General features: G+C 40.8%; 1 protein-coding gene across 1 annotated transcript in view; it reads right to left on the bottom strand.

Annotated features, from left to right (window-relative positions):
- VOPP1 (VOPP1 WW domain binding protein) overlaps positions 1-26,509 on the bottom strand; it is a 158,139-nt gene that overhangs the window by 52,537 nt on the left and 79,093 nt on the right. Inside the window, exon 2 of the mRNA XM_061127621.1 lies at positions 25,981-26,039. Within this exon, the coding sequence (XP_060983604.1) occupies positions 25,981-26,039 (59 nt within the window). The remainder of the gene's footprint in view (positions 1-25,980; positions 26,040-26,509) is intronic.

The raw sequence follows: 26,509 nt of genomic DNA on the forward strand, positions 1-26,509 counted from the left end.
GGCAGCTTTTGAGTCACATAAGTCTCAAGAGTAGAGATAGAAAGCAACATCAAATCAGAGAGTGTCCAGTATTAATAAAGTTACAAGCTCTATTAAAAAAAATAGCCAACTGTTGGTGAAGAGATTTTTTATTGTGCTGTAAAATGGTAATTTATGTTTAAATTGATTCATGGAAAATCATCCCAGCATTTAGTACAGCCACTGAAATATGAGTTGAGTTATCAAGCTGGAGGACTAGACATGGAGTTCATGGGGGACGGGATTTTTTTTTTTTTTTTTTGGTGTTAAAAGAAAGGAGCATGGCTGAAATAAGGACATTTTAGGGTTTTAAGTAGATTCCCATCAATCCCATCTTAAGCACAAGGCCAACTCTTCCCAAACATGCTGGGATAAATCTCAGGGGGCTATTTTCTCCCTTCTGTGTATCAGCCAGAACATTTTTTTCCTCTCCAGTTTCTTAGTTTGATGGTTGGTCTGTTCTCCTCAGTTATATACCGTATGGATCTTGACACCTGGACCTGCTTCTTACACGACTATTACTATCATCTGCATTTTCCCACAGCGCAGAATACAAGGCAGATGCTTACAGACTTCCAGAGCTAGAATCAGGAAGTACATCCAAGGTTACCAGAGGTTTTCCCTTCAACTGTAAGAAACTGGGCTCCTGGAAACCACTACACACAGCCCGACAGTGTGAGAGAAAACTCCAAAGGGGAAATGAAACGGGGGGCAGAGGCAAGGTCGTCGCTCCCTCAGCATAGTGCCCTCGGCAGGCCCCCACTAGGAACCTGAAGAGCTCTGCCCCCACCCTGCTCTCCCTGCCACATCGCTACTCACGTTCCCTCTCATCTTCCCCACTAGAGACTGGCTGCCCACACCTTCCACAGCCATTCCAGTGGGAGTGCACCCTCCAGCATCTGCAGGGGTCCTCATGTTGCTGGAGTCTTCTTACCTCCAGGAAAGCATGTCCAGTTTGGGTACAATTGGCTCCCCATCATTAGGAAAAAATACCCATTCAGTCTCACCGCTGCAGATTCAGACAGTATTAACATTTTCAGCAAACACAACATAGCTGAGTCATCAAGAACTTTCTGTCAACTGAGCTTCCAAGCTTTTCTCAGTCAGTAACTTCTGTCTTCCCACCCTGAACTGGCACAGGGCTCAGGGCCCTAAATATAGGGTCTTAGAGTTATTCATAATAAAATTTAAACCAATGAATCTGGCTCATTATCGGAGCCAGTCAGGAGCTTTGGGAGCCTCATTCTGTCACTCAAGGTATTCACTATTCCTCCCAGACTCCTGTCACTTAGATCAAGAACCAAGATCAAGAATATATCCTGCTCCTCTTCTCTGCAATGACCACAGGAAGCTGTAGCATGAGGCTTGGGCCTGAAGAGACAGGGGGACCTTTCACATCCTAAACCACAGTCCAGAACCTGACATCCTCCACAGTCAGACAGGCTACCTGGAGTAAGAAACTCAACGCAAGAGAAAGAGAAAAGGCCACTCCACATAGAGGGCCGAGCTCATGGAAGGTCAGAGAGGAGATGGCCAGGAGTGTAGGCAGAAAGGAAGGACCCTGCTGGAAGAGAGGGGGCGTGTGCACCCACGCACGTTACCCAAACACTATCTGGTGTTCTCTGATGAGCTGTCACGGACGGATCAGTTCCATTAAAGACCTTCCTTCCATGTTGGCATTTTATGAATCATACTTTTATATGTACAGCTATTATACCAGCCACAAATCTACCTAACTGGCCTGTTTATTTAGACCAGAACTCCCTATCTTATCAGTTGGAATAAGAGACCTGCTATTACATGTCTCCATACAACTCAGGACTATCAAATCAGTCTTGTGATTCCATTGAAACAATGAGTCCAACCTCACAGGATGTTAGCAGGCAAACCCAAATTATTTCCAAATGATCACAAAAGGCCCCATTAACAATCTTTTTTAGATTCTCCTGAAGCCTTCATATGGGTTCCCTACTACTTTGCACTTAAAATCTCAGTAGGCTACTTGCTTTCTTGGCATATTGACATCCTGGGAATTCCTGCCTCTTCTCTCCTTAAACAAAGTATTCTGTGATTTTCATGACATTTCAGGTTTCCCACTAATTCCCCCAAAGCACTCTTCCTGTTCAGATGGATATCCATGTGTCACAGCCATCTCTTTCCCAGTATTGAGTCTATCATCCAAAATATATTACTTACCACCCATTCTACCTTCCTATAACAAGGTCTTAAAATATTATCTAATGCATTCATTTATTTTTAGCCTTATTATGGCATAACATGGCAGATCATATTTCCAGCCTTTCCTCTAGGGCCCAGACCTGCCATGGGAAAGTTATTCATTTCAACAAGGCAGCAGTAAGTCCTCCCGTGAGAACCCTTTACCTGTGGGCATCTAAAGAGGAAAGGAGGCAGCCCAGGAGGAGCCCCTGCAGCTTCAGGTGGACACCCTGTGATGAACGGTCTGGAAAATAGTGGTTTTCAACTCTGGTTGACTCTCAATTACTGGGCAACTTTCAGACACACCTCTGAGACCTGTGGATTTGGAATCACTGCTCAGGTGAGTCCAGAGCACAGCCAAGATGGATGGAGAACCCGGGCCCTGCACCGAGAACATGGGCATCAGTCTTTGCTCTCGGGGCACCTGGGAGAAGCATCTCAGGGGAGGAGACACTATCTTGGCTTTCTTGATCTGCTTTCTTTTTTAAATAGTTTTACTGAAGTATAATTAGTATACAAAGAACTGTGTATATTTAGTATGCACAGTTCGTTGACTTTGTATACATACAAACCCATATACAATACCATGATCACAAACAAGGTAACAGACATATTTTGGTAAGTTTCAGTATTGAATATCTGTGAGAAAAAGTCTTTTCAGAAGAACTTTCACCTCTCCAGTCACAGGCTTTAGACCTTACATCTTAATATGCTGGCTTATATGTCTTATATGCTGGCTTACATGTCAAAAACTTCACAGACCTGAGGATGAATTGATGGTTCTTTCTGTCAACCTAAGCTGAGGAGTCACATATCAGACTCTTTCCTTCCTGGTCTGACTTGGTTTCCCTGACAGGCAGAGGTTTGCCCGTCTGTGGAGATGGATGGTTACAGTTTGATGACCTTTCAGCACCTCATGGTGAAGTCACACACATCTGGGCTGCAAAGAGGGGGATGCAGTGGCTGTGATAAGACCAACCATGAGCCTCTGGGGTGGGAGGACGTGCCCTAAGTCATTCCTCCAGGGACACATCTTTTACCAGAAAACATTTCAAATCTGAATAAAGCAAAATCTGTTGAACTTAGGGTAGCATATGGGGTTTATGTAGGGAAATTCCAAGCTACTTCCTCCATGGAGAAAGCATTATAAGTGCTTATTATAAGACCTAAAATATAACAGACTAAACAGGCTAGAAAGTGCTTGTTTCTTTGCCACCTCCAAGCCCAGCTGCACCCACAGCTGAATGAGCAGAGGAGGAAAGATAGCCTGAGTGGCTTCCCCACGGGCACCGGGCTCTGCTGGCTCCAGATTTTGAAACTCTGCCCTTGTGTTTCTGTAGTAGAGGTTTCTCCTCTTCCCTCCTTTCAGTAAATTGCTGATCATTTAATATCAATTCTATCCAACTCTATCCTGGAAAACAGAAAACTTATCCTTCTATCAGTTCAGTTCAGTCACTCAGTCGTGTCCGACTCTTTGTGACCCCATGAACCACAGCATGCCAGGCCTCCCTGTCCATCACCAATTCCCGGAGTCCACTCAAACCCATGTCCATCGAGTTGGTGATGCCATCCAGACATCTCATCCTCTGTAGTCCCCTTCTTCTCCTGCCCCCAACCCCTCCCAGCATCAGGGTCTTTTCCAATGAGTCAATTCTTTGCATGAGGTGGCCAAAGTATTGGAGTTTCAGCTTCAGCATCAGTCCTTCCAATGAATATTCAGGACTGATCTCCTTTAGGATGGACTGGCTGGATCTCCTTGCAGTCCAAGGGACTCTCAAGAGTCTTCTCCAACACCACAGTTCAAAAGCATATTCTGTGCTCAGCTTTCTTTATAGTCCAACTCTCACATCCATACATGACCACTGGAAAAACCATAGCCTTGACTAGACGGACCTTTGTTGGCAAAGTAATGTCTCTGCTTTTTAATATCCTTCTATAGCTTGGGTTAATTAACTCTCAGATTATAAAGTAAATTCTGACCAGTCAGGTATTATTAAAAATGAAAATCAGAAGCCCTCCTATTTTAGAATTAAAGAAATCTGATACTAAATTTCATTTCATTGAAATAACACAAGCAAGGCATAAATAGAATGGGGAGTGTGGCCAAGAGCTCTGGAAAGCAGACAGATTCTAGGATCCATCAGCTCAAAAATGTAGAAACTTGGATTCAGACTGACACCCGACTTATTTTCTCAGCTTGACTTTTACTTGAGTTGGTTTAACTCTTCCTTACGTGTTCAGAGCTCCTAAACTTATATTTTGTCTCTGGAGCCTCCTGAGCTGCAGAATCAAAGCCCCCACTGCCGGGACTTTGTGCAAAAACTTCAAACTTGATATCCCCCATACCCTCCTGCAAAAACCCTCACTGAGCCTGATTTCTTCACACTTGCTCTCACTGTCTGCCAAGCAGAGACCTCTAAGTTCCTGACTCCCTTCGTCCCCACACTGATTCTTCTGAGGTACATCTGGGCCCATTGACCTGTTTCTCAGCCCAGCTTCACTGAAGGAGTCAGACCCACCGCCCTGTGCCCTCAATGCAGGGCAACCTCCTTAGCTCAGGGCTGCATTGGCAGCCTTCTCAGAGGCCAAGCTGGTGCTGTAGACTCGCTTTATGCAGAAGGAGGTCTCAGCTCATCAGAAGGCCATTGACACCCTCAATGTGCCATACCCTCCTTCTTCACCTCAGCCCTGGCCATCAGCAAGGCAGCCTCAACTCCAGCCTTGTGGTTCCCCAGATACACTCTTATCAGAGCCTCTGAAACTGCTCCTCGGCTGTCAAAGGTCAGCTTTGTGAGGACCTTCTCAGCACCACCCCTCATTCTCCCCCTAGGACAGAATCCTCCCATTGCTGTGTTTCCACCTCTGACCATGTACAACATCTGCTCATTGTTAAAGGCATCTATCCCCCTCAGACCATGAGCTTAAGAGCAATCCTAGCACATTCTTCTATGCATAGCCCAGGTGCCTACCACAGTTCCTGGCACATCACAAGTGTTTGCCTTTAGCAGAGGTGATGCTGCAGCAGAGAGCTCCCCGTGATGAGACAACACATAACCAACAAGAGCCCAAAGTACAGACTGTCCTCTGATCACAGTGTTCCACCCAGTGGTGCTAAGCAAGGTCAGCTGCTCCCACACTCTGATGGCCAACACAACATTTGGGAGACTAACAGTATTTTAAAAAATACATAAAGCAAGCATAACTTTTGCTTCAGCAATCCAGAGATGGATATTTCTGCAAATCCATCTCACAACAAAGTAAGTTCCAGTACTTGTAGGAAAATGTTTATTGAGCATGGGGGCATACCAGATTCCTTTCTCCAAACTCCTGGGACTAGATATGTGGAGACTGAAAACTGTCTGGAATTATGAATGATAAGATACGTAACACAATGTGCTACATAACACTGCCAGCAAAATCTGCATTGAAATACACAAAACACCTGTTCAAGTTCTCAAACAAGAAGGTCATTAGCCTGAAGGGGCTCTGATGGCTGGCTGCCAAGCCTAGTAAGCAAGCTGAAACCTGAGCCAGATTCCTGTGAATGCCTCAGGTTGGGAAGGAAACCAATGACCAAGAGCCAAAAGGACTTTCCCAGACGAGGCAACCTCTTACACTGTAGCCTATCAAATCACTTCTTTGTTTGCTTCTGTATAATAAACACCTGGCCCCTGGCTCCCGAGGGTGGAATGTTCCTCACCACTGCCAGGATGGTGCTGCCCAATTTGAATCGATATTTCCTCCAATAAACTCTTGAAAATTTTAATATATCTCAGTTTATATTTTAGGACATCACACTAAATGGAGTTCTAAAAAGAATTTTAAAAGCCTCATGTTGTTCACATCCATTCTTGCTACCAAGTGAATTAAAAATTTGTTTATGAGTACTGTTTCAAATTTTAATAGACAAAGAAATGCAGACCTGCAAAACAAAAGTGGCACTACCTGAATGTACAAAGATTATAACGGAATGTATAAATGAATTATGGTACCTCCTCAAGGAACACTCTGTCACTGTGAAAACCAATGAGGTTGCTTTGTATATCGATTTAGAAGATTTACAATAGATAGTTAATGAAAAAAATCGTTACAGAATACACATAAAATTTAATATTTTAGAGGTTATCTTAGTTTGTTTTGTTCAATATAAAAAAATGCTACCAACTAGGTGGCATATGAACAACATAAATTTACTTCTCACAGTTCTGGGGGCTGGGAAGTCCAAGATCAAGCTCATGGTTGTGTTTTGGTGAGACCCCTCCTGGTTCACAGCCTTCTCACTGGGTCCTCACATGGGAGATGGGGTGAGGCAGCTCTCCAAGAGCTACTTTCCAAGAGCACTGCTCCTCCCTCATGACCTCAGCACGTCCCAAAGTCCTTACTTTCTAATACTATTATCTTTGTACATTAGGAATCAACGTGGAAATTTGTGTGGGGAGGGGGGGCACAAATATTCAAACCATAGCAGGAGTCTAGATATCTGAAAGGAGAGTTACAGTGACATCTTTCTCCCTGTTCTAAGGGCATGAAAATGCCCTCAACTTACACCAGGAGTCTTCACTGAGAAGCCCAACAATAAAAATGAGGGAGAAGAAAAGTTCTTCTTTAGTGTATCTGTCCCCAGACCAGATACCTCCCCCGCCCCAGGTGCTACCAAAGGCTGTGCTCAGCTGCTTCACCAGCTGAAATCCCCGTGCGCTGCCCTATCCCCACCCTGCACACAGCTCAGGCTCCCCAAGCTGCTGGGGGCACTGGGCACAGACAGTCATAATGCAGGGTCCCTGCGCCGACATTGACACCAACCTCCTAGCTGAGTGCCGGCTCTACAAAGCCTGTTTCTAGGATCTTGATCTGACACCTTGGGAACAGTTCACCCACTTAATTATTTACAGCAGAGAAATGAACCCAGAGAGATGTGATAAACCAGGTAAACCAGCTTTGTACTTTGAACAAAGCTTCAACACTCCAATGGGAAACATGGAAACAGGGTCTGAAAACGGCCTGGTCAAAATCGATAGCCAGAGAAAAACAGTGCTGGAAGTAATGGCCCCTCCTAGAGCTGCAGGAGATGGGCCTGAGGCCTGCCTCCCCCATGTCTACTAGAGTCATTAAGACAAGCAGTCTCTGCTGCAGTGGTGCTATGCAAGCAACAGGTACTCAACAAAGGTTGCAGAAATCCATGTCTGACCCTGATGTGTGTCCTCACTACCTGTTTATGCATCCTGTCTTCCATTTATATTCCTTCTGTTTCCTTTGTTCTCTCCTGTGAGCTGGGTGGGCAGTTGTAGATTCCCTCAAGTCCCAGTGGAGATTTCTAGAGGTCCTTAGTTTGTTTCGGTAGATCACATTCTCTATTTCAATGGTACTTAGAGATGAATCCAAAACTAGAATAAGTGTACAAACACAACACCCAGAACCCCAATGTCCTGCATCTCTGTTCCATCCATGTGGCAGCCAGAGGTGTGACCCAGTCATACAAAAAGACCCTTGAAAGGCCCAGCTGGATAGCTTGGCATCTCCTGCATCAGTTACTTCATTTGGAAAATTAGGCAGCGATGGTCTTAAGGTTTCCTTAGTAATTCCAAGAGAGTAAAGGTACATCAAAGACCTTTTGTGTCCTTTTCCACTGGCCAGCTCTACAGAGGGCCACAGGGTCATGCTGGTTTTAAATCACTGGTGTCTAGTTAAGGAGACCGAACATATTTCTAACCTACCTTCAATTTTCTGGAAGGAGTGACCAGATCCATTTCTATTCATAAAGAAGAGGAAACATGCACATCTAAATCACCAGCTTTCTCTGGCTTGTTTAAAATCAAATGAAAACAGTCACGGTCTAGATAAACACCCATGTACCTGACTGTCACAAAGCTCCAGCTCAGCACCGAATAAAGACATCTCAGGAACCGCACAAACTGGAGCAGTGGGTGATCACTGCTTTTACTGAATCCCATAGGTTTCGGCTGTTGTGTTTTCATTTTCATTTGTTTCTATGCATATTTTGATTTCCTTTTTGGTTTCTCCTGTGAGTTATTCACAAGCGTGTTGTTTAGCCTCCATGTGTTTGTATTTTTAATAGTTTTTTTTTTTCCTGTAGTTGACACCTAATCTTATCACACTGTGACCAGAAAAAGGTGCTTGAAATGATTTCAATTTTTTTGAATTAACCAAGGTGAGATTTATGGCCCAGGATGTGATCTATCCTGAAGAATGTTCCATGTGCACTTGAGAAAAAGGTGAAATTCATTGTTTTGGAGTGAAATGTCCTATAGATATCAATTAGGTCTAACTGGTCCATTGTATCATTTAAAGTTTTTGTTTCCTCGCTAACTTTCTGTTTGGTTGATCTATCCATAGATGTGAGTGGGGTATTAAAGTCTCCCACTATTATTGTGTTACTGTTAATTTCCCCTTTCATACTTGTTAGCCTTTGCCTTACATACTGCGGTGCTCCTATGCTGGGTGCATATATAATTGTTATATATTCTTCTTGGATTGATCCTTTGATCATTATGTAGTGTCCTTTGTTTCTTTGCACGGCCTTTATTTCAAAGTCTATTTTATCTGATATGAGTATTGCTACTCCTGCTTTCTTTTGGTCTCTATTTGCGTGACATATCTTTTTCCGGCCCTTCACTTTCCATCTGTATGTGTCCCTTGGTTTGAGGTGAGTCTCTTATAGACATCATATATAGGGGTCTTGTTTCTGTATCCATTCAGCCAGTCTTTGTCTTTTGGTTGGGGCATTCAAGCCTTTTACATTAAAGTAATTACTGATAAGCATGATCCCACTGCCATTTACTTTGTTGTTTTGGGTTCGAGTTTATACTCCCTTTCTGTGTTTCCTGTCTAGAGAATATCGCTTAGCATTTGTTGAAGAGCTGGTTTGGTGGTGCTGAATTCTCTCAGCTTTTGCTTTTCTGTAAAGCTTTTGATTTCTCCTTCATATTTGAATGAGATCCTTGCTGGGTATAGTAATCTGGGTTGTAGGTTTTTCTCTTTCATCACTTTAAGTATGTCCTGCCATTCTCTCTGGCCTGAAGAGTTTCTATTGAAAGATCAGCTGTTATCCTTATGGGGTGCCCTTGTGCGTTATTTGTTGCTTTTCCCTTGCTGCTTTTAATGTTTGCTTTGTGTCTGATCTTCATTAATGTGATTAATATGTGTCTTGGGGTGATCTGCCTTGGGTTTATCCTGTTTGGGACTCTCTGGCTTTCTTGGACTTGGGTGGCTATTTCCTTCGCCATTTTACGGAAGTTTTCAACTATTATCTCAAGTATTTTCTCATGCCCTTTCTTTTTGTCTTCTTCTTCTGGGAATCCTATGATTCGAAGAGCATCAGACTTTTAATCTGAGGACCTATGGTTCAAGTTCCTGTCCAGGAGCCAGAAATAAATAAATGAACAAATATATTCTACAAGTATCTGCTGGTGAGAACAGCCGACCCAGAACTAGCCCCAGCCATGCGGCTGCCCTCCTGAACATGCAGGGCAGAGCACAGGTACACTTGGGAGCAGGACAGCTACCGGAGCACCCGGCCACTTCAGGGTGGGAGACTGCATCAGGACTCTTCTCTGGCAACTGCCACCTTGGATTCTGAACAAACAGGAAGGAAGCCAGGCTCTGCGGACTCAGGCAGCCCCACGAGGCCAGCACCAAGTGCGGTTTGGCAGGCAGCTCCCCATCTGCTCACCTGGCCACCTGCTGCTGCAGACAAAGACAGCTGAGTGACCAAGTCCTCCGCAGAAGAACCCAGGGCCAGAATGAAAGCAAAGGAACAGGACTGGTGAGGACATGGTGACCTCCCTGCTATTTATAAATCACACTGTTGCTACCAGGAGGTATCTCCAGTAAGCTCAGAACCAAAGCACAAGAAAAGATGCATTGTAATTAAAAGCTTTTGAAACGGCCCCCTGTAGAGAGGAAAAAAAGTTGCCTAAGCATAGGTGAGAAGAAAACATCATAGGAAAAAGGTTTAAAGTAAGTGTTGCCTCTCTGTTCTGGTTCCAAAGGGATTTTTTTCTTCCAAAATGAGAACAAGAACATATTTTGTTTGTACATACATCTGCTGTAAATTAACAAATTAAAGAAATAAAAAATCCTGATGAAGAGAAATGGCAGAGGCAGACATAATTTGGATAAATAAACAAATCAAGGGAAAGTCATTTTGCATGTACAGGTAGCTACAATGGAAACCTAATTTTTTTAAAAAAAAATTAGCCTCTAATAGCTTGATGGCTGTAACACTAAAATGAAATTCAGGAACATGCAGAGGGACAAGAGAGTGTCATATGGGACTTCTGGTGAGACAAATGAAATTAGATTTCAAAAGTAAGAGTAAAATCCCTAAAATAAGTGTGTGACCTGGATGTTCTCTCCCCAGTGTGCTCTAAGGTAAGCTATAAGCACAAAATAGAGGTGTCCTTTTAACATATTTTCCAGGGCAGGGAAAACCCTGAAATAGAATAAAAACACCATCATGAGTCAATATATCTCTAAGGAATTATCTACTTAGGAGAATCTTACACAAAGCACTTTACCCAGTAGAAATGAAAGGCAGAGTATATATCTATATATAAATATACTGGAATATAGTTGTTAAATGAGATCTGTTAATAACTCACGATTTTTAAATTTAATGTTAAAGATGCTTCAAAAAATTAACTGGTCAGTCATACATAATTTTCACAGCTCCCTGGGGCACTGGCACCATCTCTGACCTGTACAACCAACGCCCAACAACCAGCATGTGGCAGACACTCAACAGGCATTGGTGGATGGAACGAAGGAGGTGTAGCATCCCAGCTGCTTGAGTCGTAAGCATGTGGCACCTGACGCGTGTCCTAAGGCAGGTCTGGCATCCTGTGCAGACCACAATGCCAAACCTCGCCACTTGGAACCCCAGCAAGGGCAAGCTTCCACTGGACGCCAGTCTCCCTTACCTCTGTGCCATGTCCAAAGAAACCACGATGGGGCTGGCTTCCAGGAACAACACACAAGGGCAAGCGCTTGTAGCCAAGCCAAGGTTGTGATCTTCCTGCAGCTGGTGTCTACCTGCAGCAAATCAACCCTTCAACAATGTAAGCTGGGCCAGATTAGAGAGCATCCCAATCACAGCTCCTCACTCCCCTGGGATAGAAGTGTTCCTTTGCCCCAGCTGGATGGAAAGCAGGGAGAAGACTTTCACATGTTAATTGACCCGGATGGTAAAAACAAGATCTTTTCCTGGTGCCACACTGAGCCTGTGGGTATGTCTGGACACCGACATGACTCAAGGGTGCAGCAAGCGGAAAGGCCCTGAGCCACAATCCAGAAGGCCAATACTACAGTTCCCAAAGAAGCTAATTGAGAAGGTCAAGGGGCTAGTGAATGACGAGCCCTGATGGAAACGTCTGGAACTGAACAAATGCAGTGACTTCTCAGCACCATGCCTGTACTGGATGCCACGGTGCTGTTCGCTTTACGATGGTTAATTTTGTTATGCAAATTTCACCTCCATTTTTCCTTAATTGAAGCATAATTGATTTACAATGTTTTGTTAGTTTCAAGTGTACAGCCAAATTACTAGATTATACATATGTATTCTTTTTCAGATTCTTTTTCCTTAGAGATTATTATAAAATATTGAATAGAGTTCCCTGTACTATAAAGTAGATCCTTGTTGAATATCTATTTTATATATAGTAGTATGTATCTGTTAGTCCCAAACTTCTAATTTATTCTTCCCCCACATCCCCTGTGGTAACCATAAATTTATTTTCTAAGTCTGTTGGTCTTATTTCTGTTTTGTATATAAGCTCATTTGTATCATATTTTTTTATATTCCACAGATAAGTGATATTATATGATATTTGTCTTTCTCTGTCTGGCTTACTTCACTTAGTATGATAATCTCTAGGACCATCCATGTGGCTGCAAATGGCACTATTTCATTCATTTTTATGGCTGAGTGATATTTCATTGTGTGTATATGTATGTACGTGTATTCATATATATGTGTGTTTATACATGTTTATACATATATACATGTATGTTTATATATATATAGGTAAACAGCATATCTTTTTTATCCATTCTTCTGCTGATGAACATTTAGATTGCTTTCAGGCCCTGGCTATTGTAAACAGTGCTACAATGAATAGTATATGTATCTTTTCAAATTAGAGTTTTCACCTTTTCCAGGTACATGCCCAGGAGAGAGATTGCTGGGTCACAAGGTAGCTCTATTTCTAGTTTTCAAAGAACCCCCATACTGTTCTCTATAATGGCTGTACCAATTTACATTCCCACCAACAATGTGGGAGGGTTCCCTGTTCTCCACACCCTATCCACAATTTATTGTTTGTAGAATTTTTGATGATGGCCCTTCTGATCTGTGTGAGGTAGTTTTGATTTGCATTTCTCTAGTAATTAGCAATGATGCCTCAATGGCAAAGAATCCACCTGCAAAGTAGGAGACACAGCAGGTGCGGGTTCAATATCTGGGTCAGGAAGATCCCCTGGAGGAGGAAATGGCAACCCACTCCAGTATTCTTGCCTGAAAAATCCCATTGACAGAGGAGACTGATGGGCTATGGTCCAAAGGGTCACAGAGTTAGACACAACTGAGCAACTGAGCATGCATGTCTTCTTTGGAGAAATGCCTATTTAACTCTTCTGCCCATTGTCTGATTGGATGTCTTTATATTGATTTGTATGGGCTGTTTGTATATTTTGAAAATTAATCGTTGTCAGCTGCATCATTTGCAAATATTTTCTCCCATTCTATATGTTGTCTTTTCATTTTGTTGATGATTTCCTTTGTTGTGCAAAAGCTTTTAAGTTTAACTAGATCCCAGTTGTTTATTTTTGTTTTATTTTCATAACTCTAGGAGATGGATCCAAAAAAATACTGCTTCATTTATGTTAAAGATTGTTCTGCCTATGTTTTCCTCTAGGAGTTTTATAGTGTCCAGTCTTATGTTAAAGTCTATAATTCATTTTGAATTTCTGTTTGTGTGTGGTGTTAGAGAATGTTCTAATTCATTCTTTTACATGAAGCTGTCCAGTTTTCCTAGCACCACTTATTGAAGAAGCTGTCTTTTCTCCATTGTATATACTTGCCTCTTTTGTCATAGATTAATTGACCATAATGGCATGGGTTTATTTCAGGGCTTTCTCTCTTGTTCCAGTGATCTATATGTCTGTCTTTGTGCGAGTACCATACTGTTTTGATGACTGTAGCTTTGTAGTATAGTCTGAAGTCAGAAAGCCTGATTCCTCCAGTTCCAGTCTTCTTTCTTTCTCAAGATTGTTTTGGCTATTCAGGGTCTTTTATGTTTCCATACAAATCTGAAAATTTTTTGTTTTAGTTCTGTGAAAAATGCCACTGGTAATTTGATAAAGATTGCACTGAATCTGTAAATTGCCTTGGGTAGTATAACCATTTTGAAAATATTGATTCATATAAATCCAAGAACATGGTATATCTTTCCACCTGCTTGTGTGGTCTTCAGTTTCTTTCACTATAGCCTTATATTTTTCAGAGAGTCTTTTGCTTCCTTAGGTAGGTTCATTCCTAGATATTTAATTCTCTTTGATGTGATGATAAAAGGAATTGTTTCCTTCATTTCTCTGATAGTTTGCTGTTAGTGTATTAAAATGCAGCCAATTTATGTATATTAATTTTGTATCTATAACTTTACCAAATTCATTGATAAGCTCTAGTAGTTTTCTGGTAGCATCTTTAGGATTTTCTATGCAAAAAGTGACAGTTTTACTTTTCACTTTCCAATTTGGATTCCTTTTATTTCCTTCCCTTCTCTGATTGCTCTGGTTAAGACTTTCAAAACTATGCTGAATAAAAGTGGCAATAATGGACATTCTTGGCTTGTTCCTAATCTTAGAGGAAATGCTTTCATTTTTTCACCATTGAGTATGATGTTAACTGTAAATTTGTGATATATGTCCTTTATTATGTTGAGGTAGCTTCCTTCTGTGCTCACTCTCTGAAGATTTTTTTTTTATCATAAATGGATGTTGAATTTTATAAAAGCTTTTTCTGCATCTATTGAGATGGTCATATGGTTTTTATTTTCAATTTGTTAATGTGACATATCATACTGATTGACTTGTATATATTGAAAAATCTCTTTACATCCCTGGTATAAATCCTACTTGATCACAGTATATGATCCTCCTAATGTATTTTTGGATCAAGTTTGCTAGTATTTTGTGAGGATTCTTGCAAATATGTTCATCAGTGATGTTGGCCTGTAATTTTATTTTGTGGTAAATTCATCTCACTTTAAAAAAAAGCAATAGAGCAAATATTTGAATGCTGATCTTCTGGACCCCAAAACATTTCAAAATCTATGATTAATAACAAGGTGCCAGAATATGTTAAATGAAATCCACAGTGAAACAAGTTGGTAGTAAACAAACTGCAAAGGTGAAGATAGGTATCGAGGGCCACTCACACGCCATGTACTCCACTGCACATGGAGTCAAACAGATGCACATGCCCTGGCTCCATCCCACGAGCACTCGAGGGATTTACAGCACTCTGAGGACTCTCCAAGAGGCCAACAAGGAAGAAGGAACAGGTTCTGAAGGAAAGAGGAACTGAGAAGCCTCCCAAGCAGAGAACATGGAAATGCCCGAGAGGAACCAGCAGAGCCAACACTGCTAAGTGGTGAGCACTGGATGGAAAAGCATCCACTCAAATCCACTCAATGTTCAGGGATGCCCCCTGTGTGCCAGGCGCTGTCCTAGGCATTGAGAGTTCATTTAAGAGTTGTGGTCTTACTGTATAGCACAGGGAACTCTATTCAGTATCTTGTGATAAACCATAACGGAAAAGAATGTGAAAAGGAATGTGTATATGTATAACTGAATCACTTTGCTCTACAGCAGAGATTGAGACAACACTGCAAATCAGCTATACTTTGATAAATTTTTTAAGTGACTGAATTAATGCCATTTGCAGCAACATGGATGAACCTATAGATATCATACTAAGTAAGCCAGACAGAGAAAGACAAATATCATATGATATTACTTATATGTATAATATAAAAAATGATACAAATGAACTTATTAAGTTCATGAATATAAAACCAAAATATACCCACAGACATAAAGAATAAATTTATAGTTGCTGAAGTGGGAAGTGGGGAGGGATAAATTAGGAATTTTGATTTAACAGGTACACTCTAGTATATAAAATAAACAAGGACCTACTGTATAGTACAGGGAACTATATTCAATATCTTGTAATAACCTACAATGCAAAAGAATCTGAAAAATTTATATACATATATATATATATATATATATATATATATAAAAGCTGGATCACTTTGCTGTACACTTGAAACTAACACAACATTGTAAATAAACTATACTTCAATTTTTAAAAAAGACAAAAATACTTTAAAAATAAAAATAAAGTTATGGGGCTTGCCTTCATGAGACTCAAAATACAGAAGATAAAATCAGACAAATATCATGGAAACCTACAGTTTACAGTTGGCCAAGGGCTTAAACTTTTTCCTAATGCCTCTAAGTACAAAAATGACACAAAATTTTCAGTAATTTAGAAAGAAGTGAGAACTTGATGGAAGAAGAGAATGAAAGGAGACCCATCACAAAGTCATCTAGAGCTGCAATGAAATTTCTATCAAAATTTCAATGGTATTTTCAGAGCAACAGGTAAAACAATCCTAAAATTTTTATGGAATCACAAAAGACCCTGAATAGCTAAAGCAATCACGAGAAAGAACTAAACTGGAGGTATTACACTCCCTGACTTCACACTACACAACAAAGCTACCATAATAAAACAATTTGGTACTGGCATGAATATAGACACACTGACCCATGGAACAGAATAAAAAACCCAGAAGTGAACCCTTGCATAAATGGTCAACTAATATTTAATACAAGAGCCAAGAGCATCCAGTGGGGGAACAGACAGTCACTTTAACAAATAGAGCTGGGGAAACTGAAGAAACACATGTAAAAGAAAAAAATGAAATTGAACACCTATCTTACACCACTAAAAAATATTGACTTCAAATGGATCTAAAACTCCTAGAAGAAAATGTTGGGAAGAAAATCTTCAACATTGGTCTAGGCAATGACTTTGGACATGACACTAGAAGCACAAATGACAAAAACACTAAAAACAAAAGGGACTACATCAAACTAAAAAGCTTCTTTTCAGCAAAAGAAACACTCAACAAGATGAAAAGGCTGAATGGAAGAAAATATTTGCAAACTATGTATCAGATATGGGATTGGTATCTAAAATATACAAGGAAATCATATAACTTAAGAAGAAAATAAAACAAATAATCCAATTTTAAAATGGGCAGGGGAAATAAATAGACTATTTTCCAAAAAAGACATAAAGATGGCCAACAGGTACATAAAAACATGCTTGATATCACATATCATCAGGAAATGCATACCAAAACCACACAGAGGTATCACCTTACACTTGTTAGAATGGCTATCATCAAAAAGACAAGAAAAGTGTTGGTATGGAAAATGTGAACCCTGTACACTACTGGGAGGAATTTAAAATGTGAACCCTGTACACTACTGGGAGGAATTTAAATTGATGCAGCCACTATGGAAATTAAAAATACAACTGCCAATTACACTTCCAGTATATATGCAAAGGAAATGGAAATAAGATCTTGAAGAGACATCTGCAATCCTATGGTTCAGCCTTATTCGCAACAGCCAAGAAATGGAAACAATCTGAGTGTCTGTCAATGGATGAATGAATAAAGGAAATGTACATATACACACAATGGAATTTTATTCAGTCCTGAGAAAGAGGGAAATCCTGGCATTTGCAACAACATAGACAGACTTTGAGGGCGTTATGCTAAATGAAATACAGATAGATCTATGATCTCACTTAGGCTTCACAGGTGACTCAGTTGCAAAGAATCCTCCCTGCCAAGCAAGTGATATGGGTTCAATACCTGGGTCAGGAAGATCCCCTGGAGAAGGAAATGGCAACCCACTTCAGTATTCTTGCCTGGAGAATCCCATGGACAGAGGAGCTGGGCAGGCTACAGTCAATGGGGTCACAAAGAGCCAGACGTGATTTGGTGACTAAACAACAACAACAATGATCTCACTTATATGTGGAATCTAAAAAGCAGAAGTTATAGAAAAAGAGGGTAAAATAGTGGTTATTACAGGCAATCGGGGCAGGCAGGGGTATGCAATGAGGAGATGTGTGTCAAAGTGTACAAACTACCAGTTATAAGATGAATAAGTTTTGGGGACCTAAGGCACAGAATAGTGATTCCAGTTAATACTATTTCATTATATACTTTAAAGTTACTAAAAGAGTCGATCTTAAATGTTCTCATCACACACACAAAAAAAATTGTAATTCTGTGATGTGATATAGGTGTTAGCTAATGCAATGGTGGTAATCATTTTGTAATGTACAAGTGTATCATTACCATAATATATACCTTAAATCTATACAATGATATATACCAATTATATCTTAATAAAACTGGGGGGTAGTTTATAACAATGGTTTAGATAAGCATTAACAGAGGTATGGATTCAGGTGAGGTGTGGGAACAGAGAGAAAAGGAAGAGAAAAATCAGAGATATATTCAAGAACTAGGTGTGTGTGGTTGGAGTTTTCAAGTGGTTATGGGGTTGAATGACATAAATTCATGTGAGGTGCATAAAACAATGCCTAGCCTATATTAAGTGCTCAATGAATGTTACCTTTGTTATTTTTATACAGAGCATCAGTATTCTAAAAACAGAGTGGTGTTACTTTTCTATTTTTAGGACCCTTCCCCTCACTATCAGCAGAGATGGGAGGTGAAAGGAATCCAAATTAGACCATCTGAGTGACAAAACAGGGCTTGTCTTTCTTTGTGTGTTTCTATCAATGCAAAACACTTACAAAATATGTAGTGAATAAATAAATGTATAAAGGAACAAAGGAAAAAGGACTTCTGACTACTAAAACTCAGGAAATGGTTCATCAGCTGATCTACAAATCAATTTGAGAAAGATCCATTCTCAAGAAAGAACACACACACAAAATCAAGAACACAAAAGAAGTCAAGGTTGATCCACATCTGCATAAGAAGCTGAATCAAGAACTAAAGCAAGACGGTTATTTTGAGACATTAGTCTGTCATCTTCTTGGTCAGCGAACTTTCCAAATAAAGTCAGATTCCTTGCTTCGACACCCATCTCTCAGATTCATTGGCCTACCAGGCGGAAAGCAGAGTGACCTGGACTCAGTAACAAATGTAATTTGAAGGCCTTGATAGATGTCTAAGAAAATAAAGAGAAAACAAAGCAAACCAATCACTGACACAGAGAGACTGTGGAGCCTTGGTTCCCAGTAAGAGACTGGGCCTCGGCCTTCTGCGTGGGAGTGCTGAGTCCAGGACCCAAGACTTCCAGGGAACTCCTAACCCCAGGGAGCATTATCAGTGAAAGCTCCCACAAAGGCCTGCACCTGTATCCAACACCCAGCATTACCCAACACTCAGCACCCAGTGCAGAACACCTCACAAAACAGCAGGCAAGACAACAACACAAACCCAATCATCAGCAGACAGATACCCCAAAACATACCACCTCACACAGCCCTGCCCATCCAGAAGAAAAAACACTCATCTGCTACCACCAGAACGCAGGCACAAGTCCCTCCCAACACAAAGTATACACAAACCACGGGACCAACCTTTCTCACTGATGGCAGAAACCAAAAGGATGAAGGACTATGACCATAAAGCCTAGGAAAACGAGACCTCAAACACATTAAGTTAGAAGAAAAGACAAGACAGAGAAATGCTGTAAAATGAAAGAACAAGTAAAAACTCGCAAGGTCAAATAAATGATGAGGAACTAGGCAACCTGTCTGAAAAAGAACTCAGATTAATGACAACAAAGATGATCTAGAACCTTGAAAACTGAATGCAGAAAATGCAAGAATCAATGAGCACATTTCACTAGGACCTAGAAGAAATAAAGAACAAACAGTCAAATAACACAATTACTGAAATTAACAATATTCTAGAAGAAATCAATAGAAGGATAAATGAGGCAGGAGTATGGATAAGTGTGTTGGAAGATAGAATGGAGGAAAAAACTGCTGAAGAGTAGAAAAAACGAAAAAGAATGAAAAGAAGAAAGCATCAGAGACCTCTGGGACAATATCAAATGCACCAACATTTGAATTATAGGGTTCCCGGAAGAAGAAGGGGTTTCTCAGGCCCTAAGAGGGTGGCTCAGTGGGTTAAAAAGTGCCTGCAATGCAGAAGATGGAGGAGACATGCACTCAATTCCTGGGTCAGGAAGATCCCCTGGAGGAGGGCATAGCAACCCACTCCAATAGTCTTGTCTGGAGAATCTCATGAACAGAGGAGCCTGGTGGGCTATGGTCTATAAGGTCAGAGTTGGACATGACAGAAACGACTGAGCATGTGTGCATGCACAGAAGAGAAAAAGGGTCTAGAAAATCTTTGCAGAGCCTATAGTCAAAAACTCCCCTGACATGGAAAAATAAATAGTCAAGTCCGTGAAGCACAGAAATAGCCGTACAGGATAAACCCAAGGAGAAACACGCTGAGACACATACTAATCAAACTAACAAAGATTAAACAAAACAAAGCATAATTAAAAGCAGCAAGTGAAAAGCAAAAAGTAGCATACAAGGGAAGCCCTACACGATTAACAGCTGATTATTCAGCAGAAACTCTGCAGGGAGTTTCTGGATATATTTAAAGTACTGAAAGGGAAAAAAATCTACAACCAAGACATCTCTACCTGGCAAAGATCTCATTCAAAATTGAGGAAGAAAACAAAAGCATCACAAACAAGCAAAAGATAAGAGAATTCAGCACCACCAAACCAGCTTTATAATAAATATTAAAGGGACTTCGATAGGAAGGAAATACAAGAGAAAGAAAGACTTACAAAAACCAACTCAAAACAATTACAAAAATGCCAATAGAAACAAATATATCAATAATTACTTTAAATGAAAATGGTTTAAACATTTCAACCAAAAGACATGGAATGGCTGAATGGACTAATAAAAAAACAAGACCCACATATATGCTGTCTACAAGAGAACCACTTCAGACCTAGAGACACATACAGATTGAAAGTGAGAGTATGGGAAAAGATATTCCATGCAAATGTAGGTCAAAAGAAAGCCAGAGTAACAACTCTCATATAAGACAAAACAGAACTTAACATATAGAGTATTACAAGAGATGAGAAAGGACACTCAGTCCACTTCAGTTCAGTCCCTCAGTCATGTTTGACTCTTTGTGACCCCATGGACTGCAGCACGCCAGGTCTCCCTACCCATTACCAAATCCTGGAGTTTACTCAAACTCATGTCCATTGAATCAGTGATGCCATCCAACCATCTCATCCCCTGTTGTCCCCTTCTCCTTCTGACTTCAGTCTTTCTAATGAGTCAGTTCTTCACATCAGGTGGCCAAAGTAGTGAAGTTTCAGTCCTTCCAATGAATATTCAAGACTGATCACCTTTGGGATGGACTGGCTCAATCTCGTTGCAGTCCAAGGGACTCTCAAGAGTCTTCTCCAATACCACAGTTCAAAAGCATCAATTCTTTGGTGCTCAGCATTCTTTATAGTCCAACTCTCACAGCCATACATGACTACTGGAAAAACCATAGTCTTGACTAGATGGACCTTTGTTGGCAAAGTAACATTTCTGCTTTTTAATATGCTGTCTAGGTTGGTCGTAACTTTTCTCAGAAGGAGTAAGCGTCTTTTAATTTCATGGCTGCAGTCACCATCTACAGTGATTTTGGAACCCCAAAAAATAAAGTCTGCCACTGTTTCCACTATTTCCCCATATATTTGCCATGAAGTGATGGGATCAGATGCCAGGATCTTAGTTTTCTGAATGTTGAGCTTTAAGCCAACTTTTTCCCTCTCCTCTTTCCCTTTCATCAAGAGGCTCTTTAGTTCCTCTTCACTTTCTGCCATAAGGGTGGTGTCATCTGCATATCTGAGGTTATTGATATTTCTCCTGGCAATCTTGATTCCAGCTTGTGCTTCCTCCAGCCCAGTGTTTCTCATGATGTACTCTGCATATAAGTTAAATAAGCAGGGTGACAATATACAGCCTTGACATACTCCTTTTCCTATTTGGAACCAGTCTGTTGTTCCATGTCCAGTTCTAATTGTTGCTTCCTGACCTGTATACAGGTTTCTCAAGAGGTGGGTCAGGTGGTCTGGTATTCCCATCTCTTTCAGAATTTTTCACAGTTTATTGTGAATCCCCACAGTCAAAGGCTTTGGCATAGTCAATAAAGCGGAAACAGATGTTTTTCTGGAATTCTCTTCTTTTTCAATGATCCAACGGATGTGGGCAATTTGATCTCTGGTTCCTCCGCCTTTTCTAAAACCAGCTGGAACATCTGGAAGTTCATGGTTCACATATTGTTGAAGCCTGGCTTGGAGAATTTTGAGCATTACTTTGCTAGCATGTGCAATGAGTGCAATTGTGTGGTAGTCTGAGCATTCTTTGGCATTGCCTTTCTTTGGGATTGGAATGAAAACTGACCTTTTCCAGTCCTGTGGCCACTGCTGAATTTTCCAAATTTGCTGGCATATTGAGTGTGGCAGTTTCACAGCATCATCTTTTAGTATTTGAAATAGCTCAACTGGAATTCCATAACTTTCACTAGCTTTGTTCGTAGTGATGCTTCCTAAGGCCCACTTGATTTCACATTCCAGGATGTCTGGCTCTAGGTGAGTGATCACACCATTGTGATTATCTGGGTTGTGAAGATGTATTTTTGTACAATTCTTCTGTATAGTCTTGCCACCTCTTCTTAATATCTTCTGCTTCTGTTAGGTCCATACCATTTCTGTCCTTTATTGAGCCCATCTTTGCATGAAATGTTCCCTTGGTATCTCTAATTTTCTTGAAGTGATCTGTAGTCTTTCCAATTCTATTGTTTTCCTCCATTTCCTTGCACTGATCACTGATGAAGGCTTTCTTAACTCTCCTTGCTATTCTTTGGCACTCCGAATTCAAATGGGTATATCTTTCCTTTTCTCCTTTGCTTTCCACTTTTCCTTTTTTCACAGTTGGTTGTAAGGCCGCCTCAGACAGCCATTTTGCTTTTTTGCATTTCTTTTTCTTGCAAACACCCTCTTTCAACAACATAAGATAAAACTCTACACATGGACATCATGTAGAAAGACCAGAAACTGTAAAACTGTTAGAGGAAATCATAGGCAGAACACCCTATGACATAAAATCACTGCAAGCTCCTCTGTGAACCATCTCCTAGAGCAACGGAGATAAAAACAAACAAATGGGAACTAATTAAACTTACAGATTTTGCACAGCAAAGGAAACTATAAACAAAGTGAAAAGACAAACCTCAGAATAGGAGAAAATACTAGGAAATGAAACAAATGACAAAGGATTAACTTCCAAAATGTACAAGTAGCTCATGCAACTCAATATCAGAAAAACAGCCAATCAAAGAGTGGGTGGAAGTCCCAAACAGACATTTCTCCAAAGAAGATATACAGATGGCTAACAAACACATGAAAAGATGCTCAACATCACTCATTATTAGAGAAATGCAAATCAAAACTACAATGAGATATCACCTCATACTGGTCAGAATGGCCATCATCAAAAAGTCTACAAAGAAAAAATGCTGGAGAGGGTATGGAGAAAAGGGAACCCTCTTGCACTGTTGGGAATGTAAATTGATCCAGTCACTATGGAAGATGGTATGCAGATTCCTTAAAAAAACAGGAATATAACCACCATATGACCTAGCAATCCCACTACCAGGCATATACCCTGAGGAAACCAAAATTTAAAAAGACACATGTACCCCAATGTTCATTACAGCACTATTTACAATAGCTAGAACAGGCAGGCAAGCAATCTTGATGTCCATCAACAGATGAACAGATAAAGAAGCTGTGGTACATATACACAATGGAATATTACTCAGCCATAAAAGGAATGCATCTCAGTCAGCTCTAATGAGGTGGATGAACCTAGAGTATATTGTACAGAATGAAGTAAGTCAGAAACAGAAAGATAAATATCACATAGTAACGCACATGCATGGAATCTAGGAAGATGGTACTGATGAACCTATTTGCAGGGCAGCAGTGGAGACACAGAGAACAGACTTACGGACACAGGGAGAGGAGAGAAGAGAGTGAGAAGAATGGAGAGAATAACATGGAAACCTATAGTATCATATGTAAAACAGATAGTCAGTGGGAATCTGCTGCATGGCTCAGAGAACTCAAACAGGGGCTCTGCAACAACCTAGAGGGGTGGGATGCAGAGGGAGGTGGGAGGGAGGGTCAAGAGGGAGGGGACAGATGTACACCTATGGCTCATTCATGCTAATGTTTCACAGAAGATAAAATTCTGTAAAGGAATTATCCTTCAACTAAAAAATAAAGAAATGTTTACTGCTGCTACTGCTAAGTCACTTCAGTCACGTCTGACTCTGTGCGACCCCATAGACGGCAGCCCCCCAGGCTCCCCCGTCCCTGGGACTCTCCAGGCAAGAACACTGGAGTGGGTTGCCATTTCCTTATCCAATGCATGAAAGTAAAAAGTGAAAGTGAAGTCGCTCAGTCATGTCCGACTCTTAGTGACCCCATGGACAGCAGCCTACCAGGCTCCTCCATCCATGGGATTTTCTAGGCAAGAGGACTGGAGTGGGGTGCCATTGCCTTCTCCAAATAAATGTTTAAAAATCTACAAATAAAATGCTGGAGAGGGTGTGGAGAAAAGGAAACCTTCTTGGACTGCTGGTGGGAATATATATTGATACAGCCACTATAGAAGACAGTATGGAGATTCCTTTAAAAACTAGGAATAAAACTACCATATGACCCAACAATCCCACTACTGGGCATATACCATGAGGAACCATAACTAAAGAAGTCGTACATACCCCCAATATTCATTGCAGCACTATTTACAATAGCCAGACATGGAAGCTACCTAGATGTTCATTGGCAGATGAATGGATAAAGAAGCTGTGATACATGTATAGAACAGAATATTACTCAGCCATAAAAAAGACCACATTTGACTCAGTTCTAAAGAAGTGGATGAAATTAGAGCCTATTACGTAGAGTGAAGTAAGTCCGAAAGAGAAAAACAAGTATCGAAGATTGACACATGTATATGGAATTTAGAAAGATGCTCCTGATGAACCTATTTGCAGGTCAGCAATGGAGATGCAGACACAGAGAACAGACTTGTGGATACGGGAGAGGGTGGAGCAGAGGGTGGGATGAATGGAGACAGCAGTATGGAAACATATACACTACCACATACAAAAGAAATAGCCAGTGGCAATTTGGTATATGATTCAGGGAACTTGAACTGGGGCTCTGTGACAACTTAGAGGGGTGGGATGTGATGGGAAGCTGGAAGGAGGTTCAAGTGGGAGGGGACATATGTACACCTATGACTGGTTTATGTTGATGTATGGCGGAAATCAACACAATACTGTAAAACAATTTTTTTATAAAGCACTAAAGCTTTGCAAGGAAAATTCACTGTACTAATTCATCTCCCTGTTATCCCACAACCATTTTTCTTCAAGATGACAACTCTGTAATCAGAAGCAAAGCCCTTTTGCTGCTACTTTATCTTTCAAGTAGATTTTGTCTTCCTGCAGCTGCAGAGTATTTCTGCCAGGACTACACCCTGTGGGGCACTAATGACTCCTGCTTTTCAATATGAAACCAAGGCAGAAAAACTGCCCTTTACCTGTATTCCATTCCCATTCACAACCCAGCAACCTTCTCCACATATACTGGTCTCTTCAAGATTAAAAACTGAAGAATGACAGGTAAGAAAAATATCCATCTTGGCCAGTTAAGAAATAACCCTCTTTGCTATTATGTATAGTGTCTCCTGTTCAATCTCCCCATATACTAGAAAATAATGTTTCTGCTATAACAATTATATGCATTACTAAAATTTGTCATGTTTAACAAAATTCAATACAAGGGTTTTTGAGAAAAAATTGCTTTGGCGCATTCCACTTGAAACTTACGGAACTTCAAAACATAATAAAAAATAGTAATTGATAATCTAGACAGTTAATCTGGCCACCTAGGCAGGTGTGTCAGTGAAGCTAGTGGCTGCCATAGCAGATATTAAAAATACAGAAAAACAAATACAGTAATGCTTTAATAAAAGCAATGCTGGCAAGTGCTGAGGGCACAGGAAGAGGCGTAACCTGCAGATATGCAGGGCTGACTGCCCCTGCCTAGAGAGCCGCCAGGGCCAGGCGACCCTTGTGATCGCGCATCTCTCTCTCTTTCTCTCACACTCACAGCAGAACTAAGTACTTTTCCTGCCCTATTCAAGCTCAGAGTTCTTTCCCACCACCTCTGCTCTCTTTGCCTAGGAAGATGTGTATACATCAATACAACGTTGGCCTTGCTTAGACCTTCTGCCCTCACCAATCACATACAAGCTAACACGTCTCACAGAACAGAGCACTCAGAATGCTACACTGCCCTCAGGGCAGCTGGGCTGAGTCCTTAGGGAGGGTGCCCGCTCATTCAGGGGCACAGCCAGGTGAAACCAGGGCTAGAGGCCTCCCAAGGCTGGGTCTGCCCTATCCCACAACCACTCCTGTGATCTATGAAAGAAATAATTCCCAGAGAAAGATGTGACCACACGTAAGTGCCAATACTTACATATAATAAGTGGGATAGAGTCCTTCAAAATACCAGCAATGTTTTTTGGCCTCTGTGCACTGGAAATAGAAGGAAGAAAAGATTCGTCAGTGAAAACTCATTTGCATACTGTTGAGAAGATCTCACGCAAAAAAACAAGGAAGGATGAGTGAAAGCAGCTTAAAGTATGAAAAGCAGGCATTGGAGGGACAATGAGCCAGAGGGAGTTTCACCCGCTACATGACTTTTTATTTCTTCAAAATTTTTGAAAGAGAAGAAAACATCTATTTCCCTATCATTTTTCTAGCTTTTCTAAGCACAAGGGGATGAATAATTCATTAAAATGCAAATTAAAAACAATCCATTTTTTAAAATTCACATGGTATGATACTTCAAATATCTAAAGATGCTAGAAATAATTACACAGATTCCCCCTAATTTTTGTTTTTGAAAAACATCTCCCAGAGTTTTAACATTTCTAGATCTTTATATTTCAGGATATACTGACTCTCAAACAATGCGGTGGTTCAGAGCGCCCACCCTCCACACA

Source organism: Dama dama, chromosome 24 (assembly GCF_033118175.1).
Source record: "Dama dama isolate Ldn47 chromosome 24, ASM3311817v1, whole genome shotgun sequence".
NCBI classification, from domain to species: Eukaryota; Metazoa; Chordata; class Mammalia; order Artiodactyla; family Cervidae; genus Dama; species Dama dama.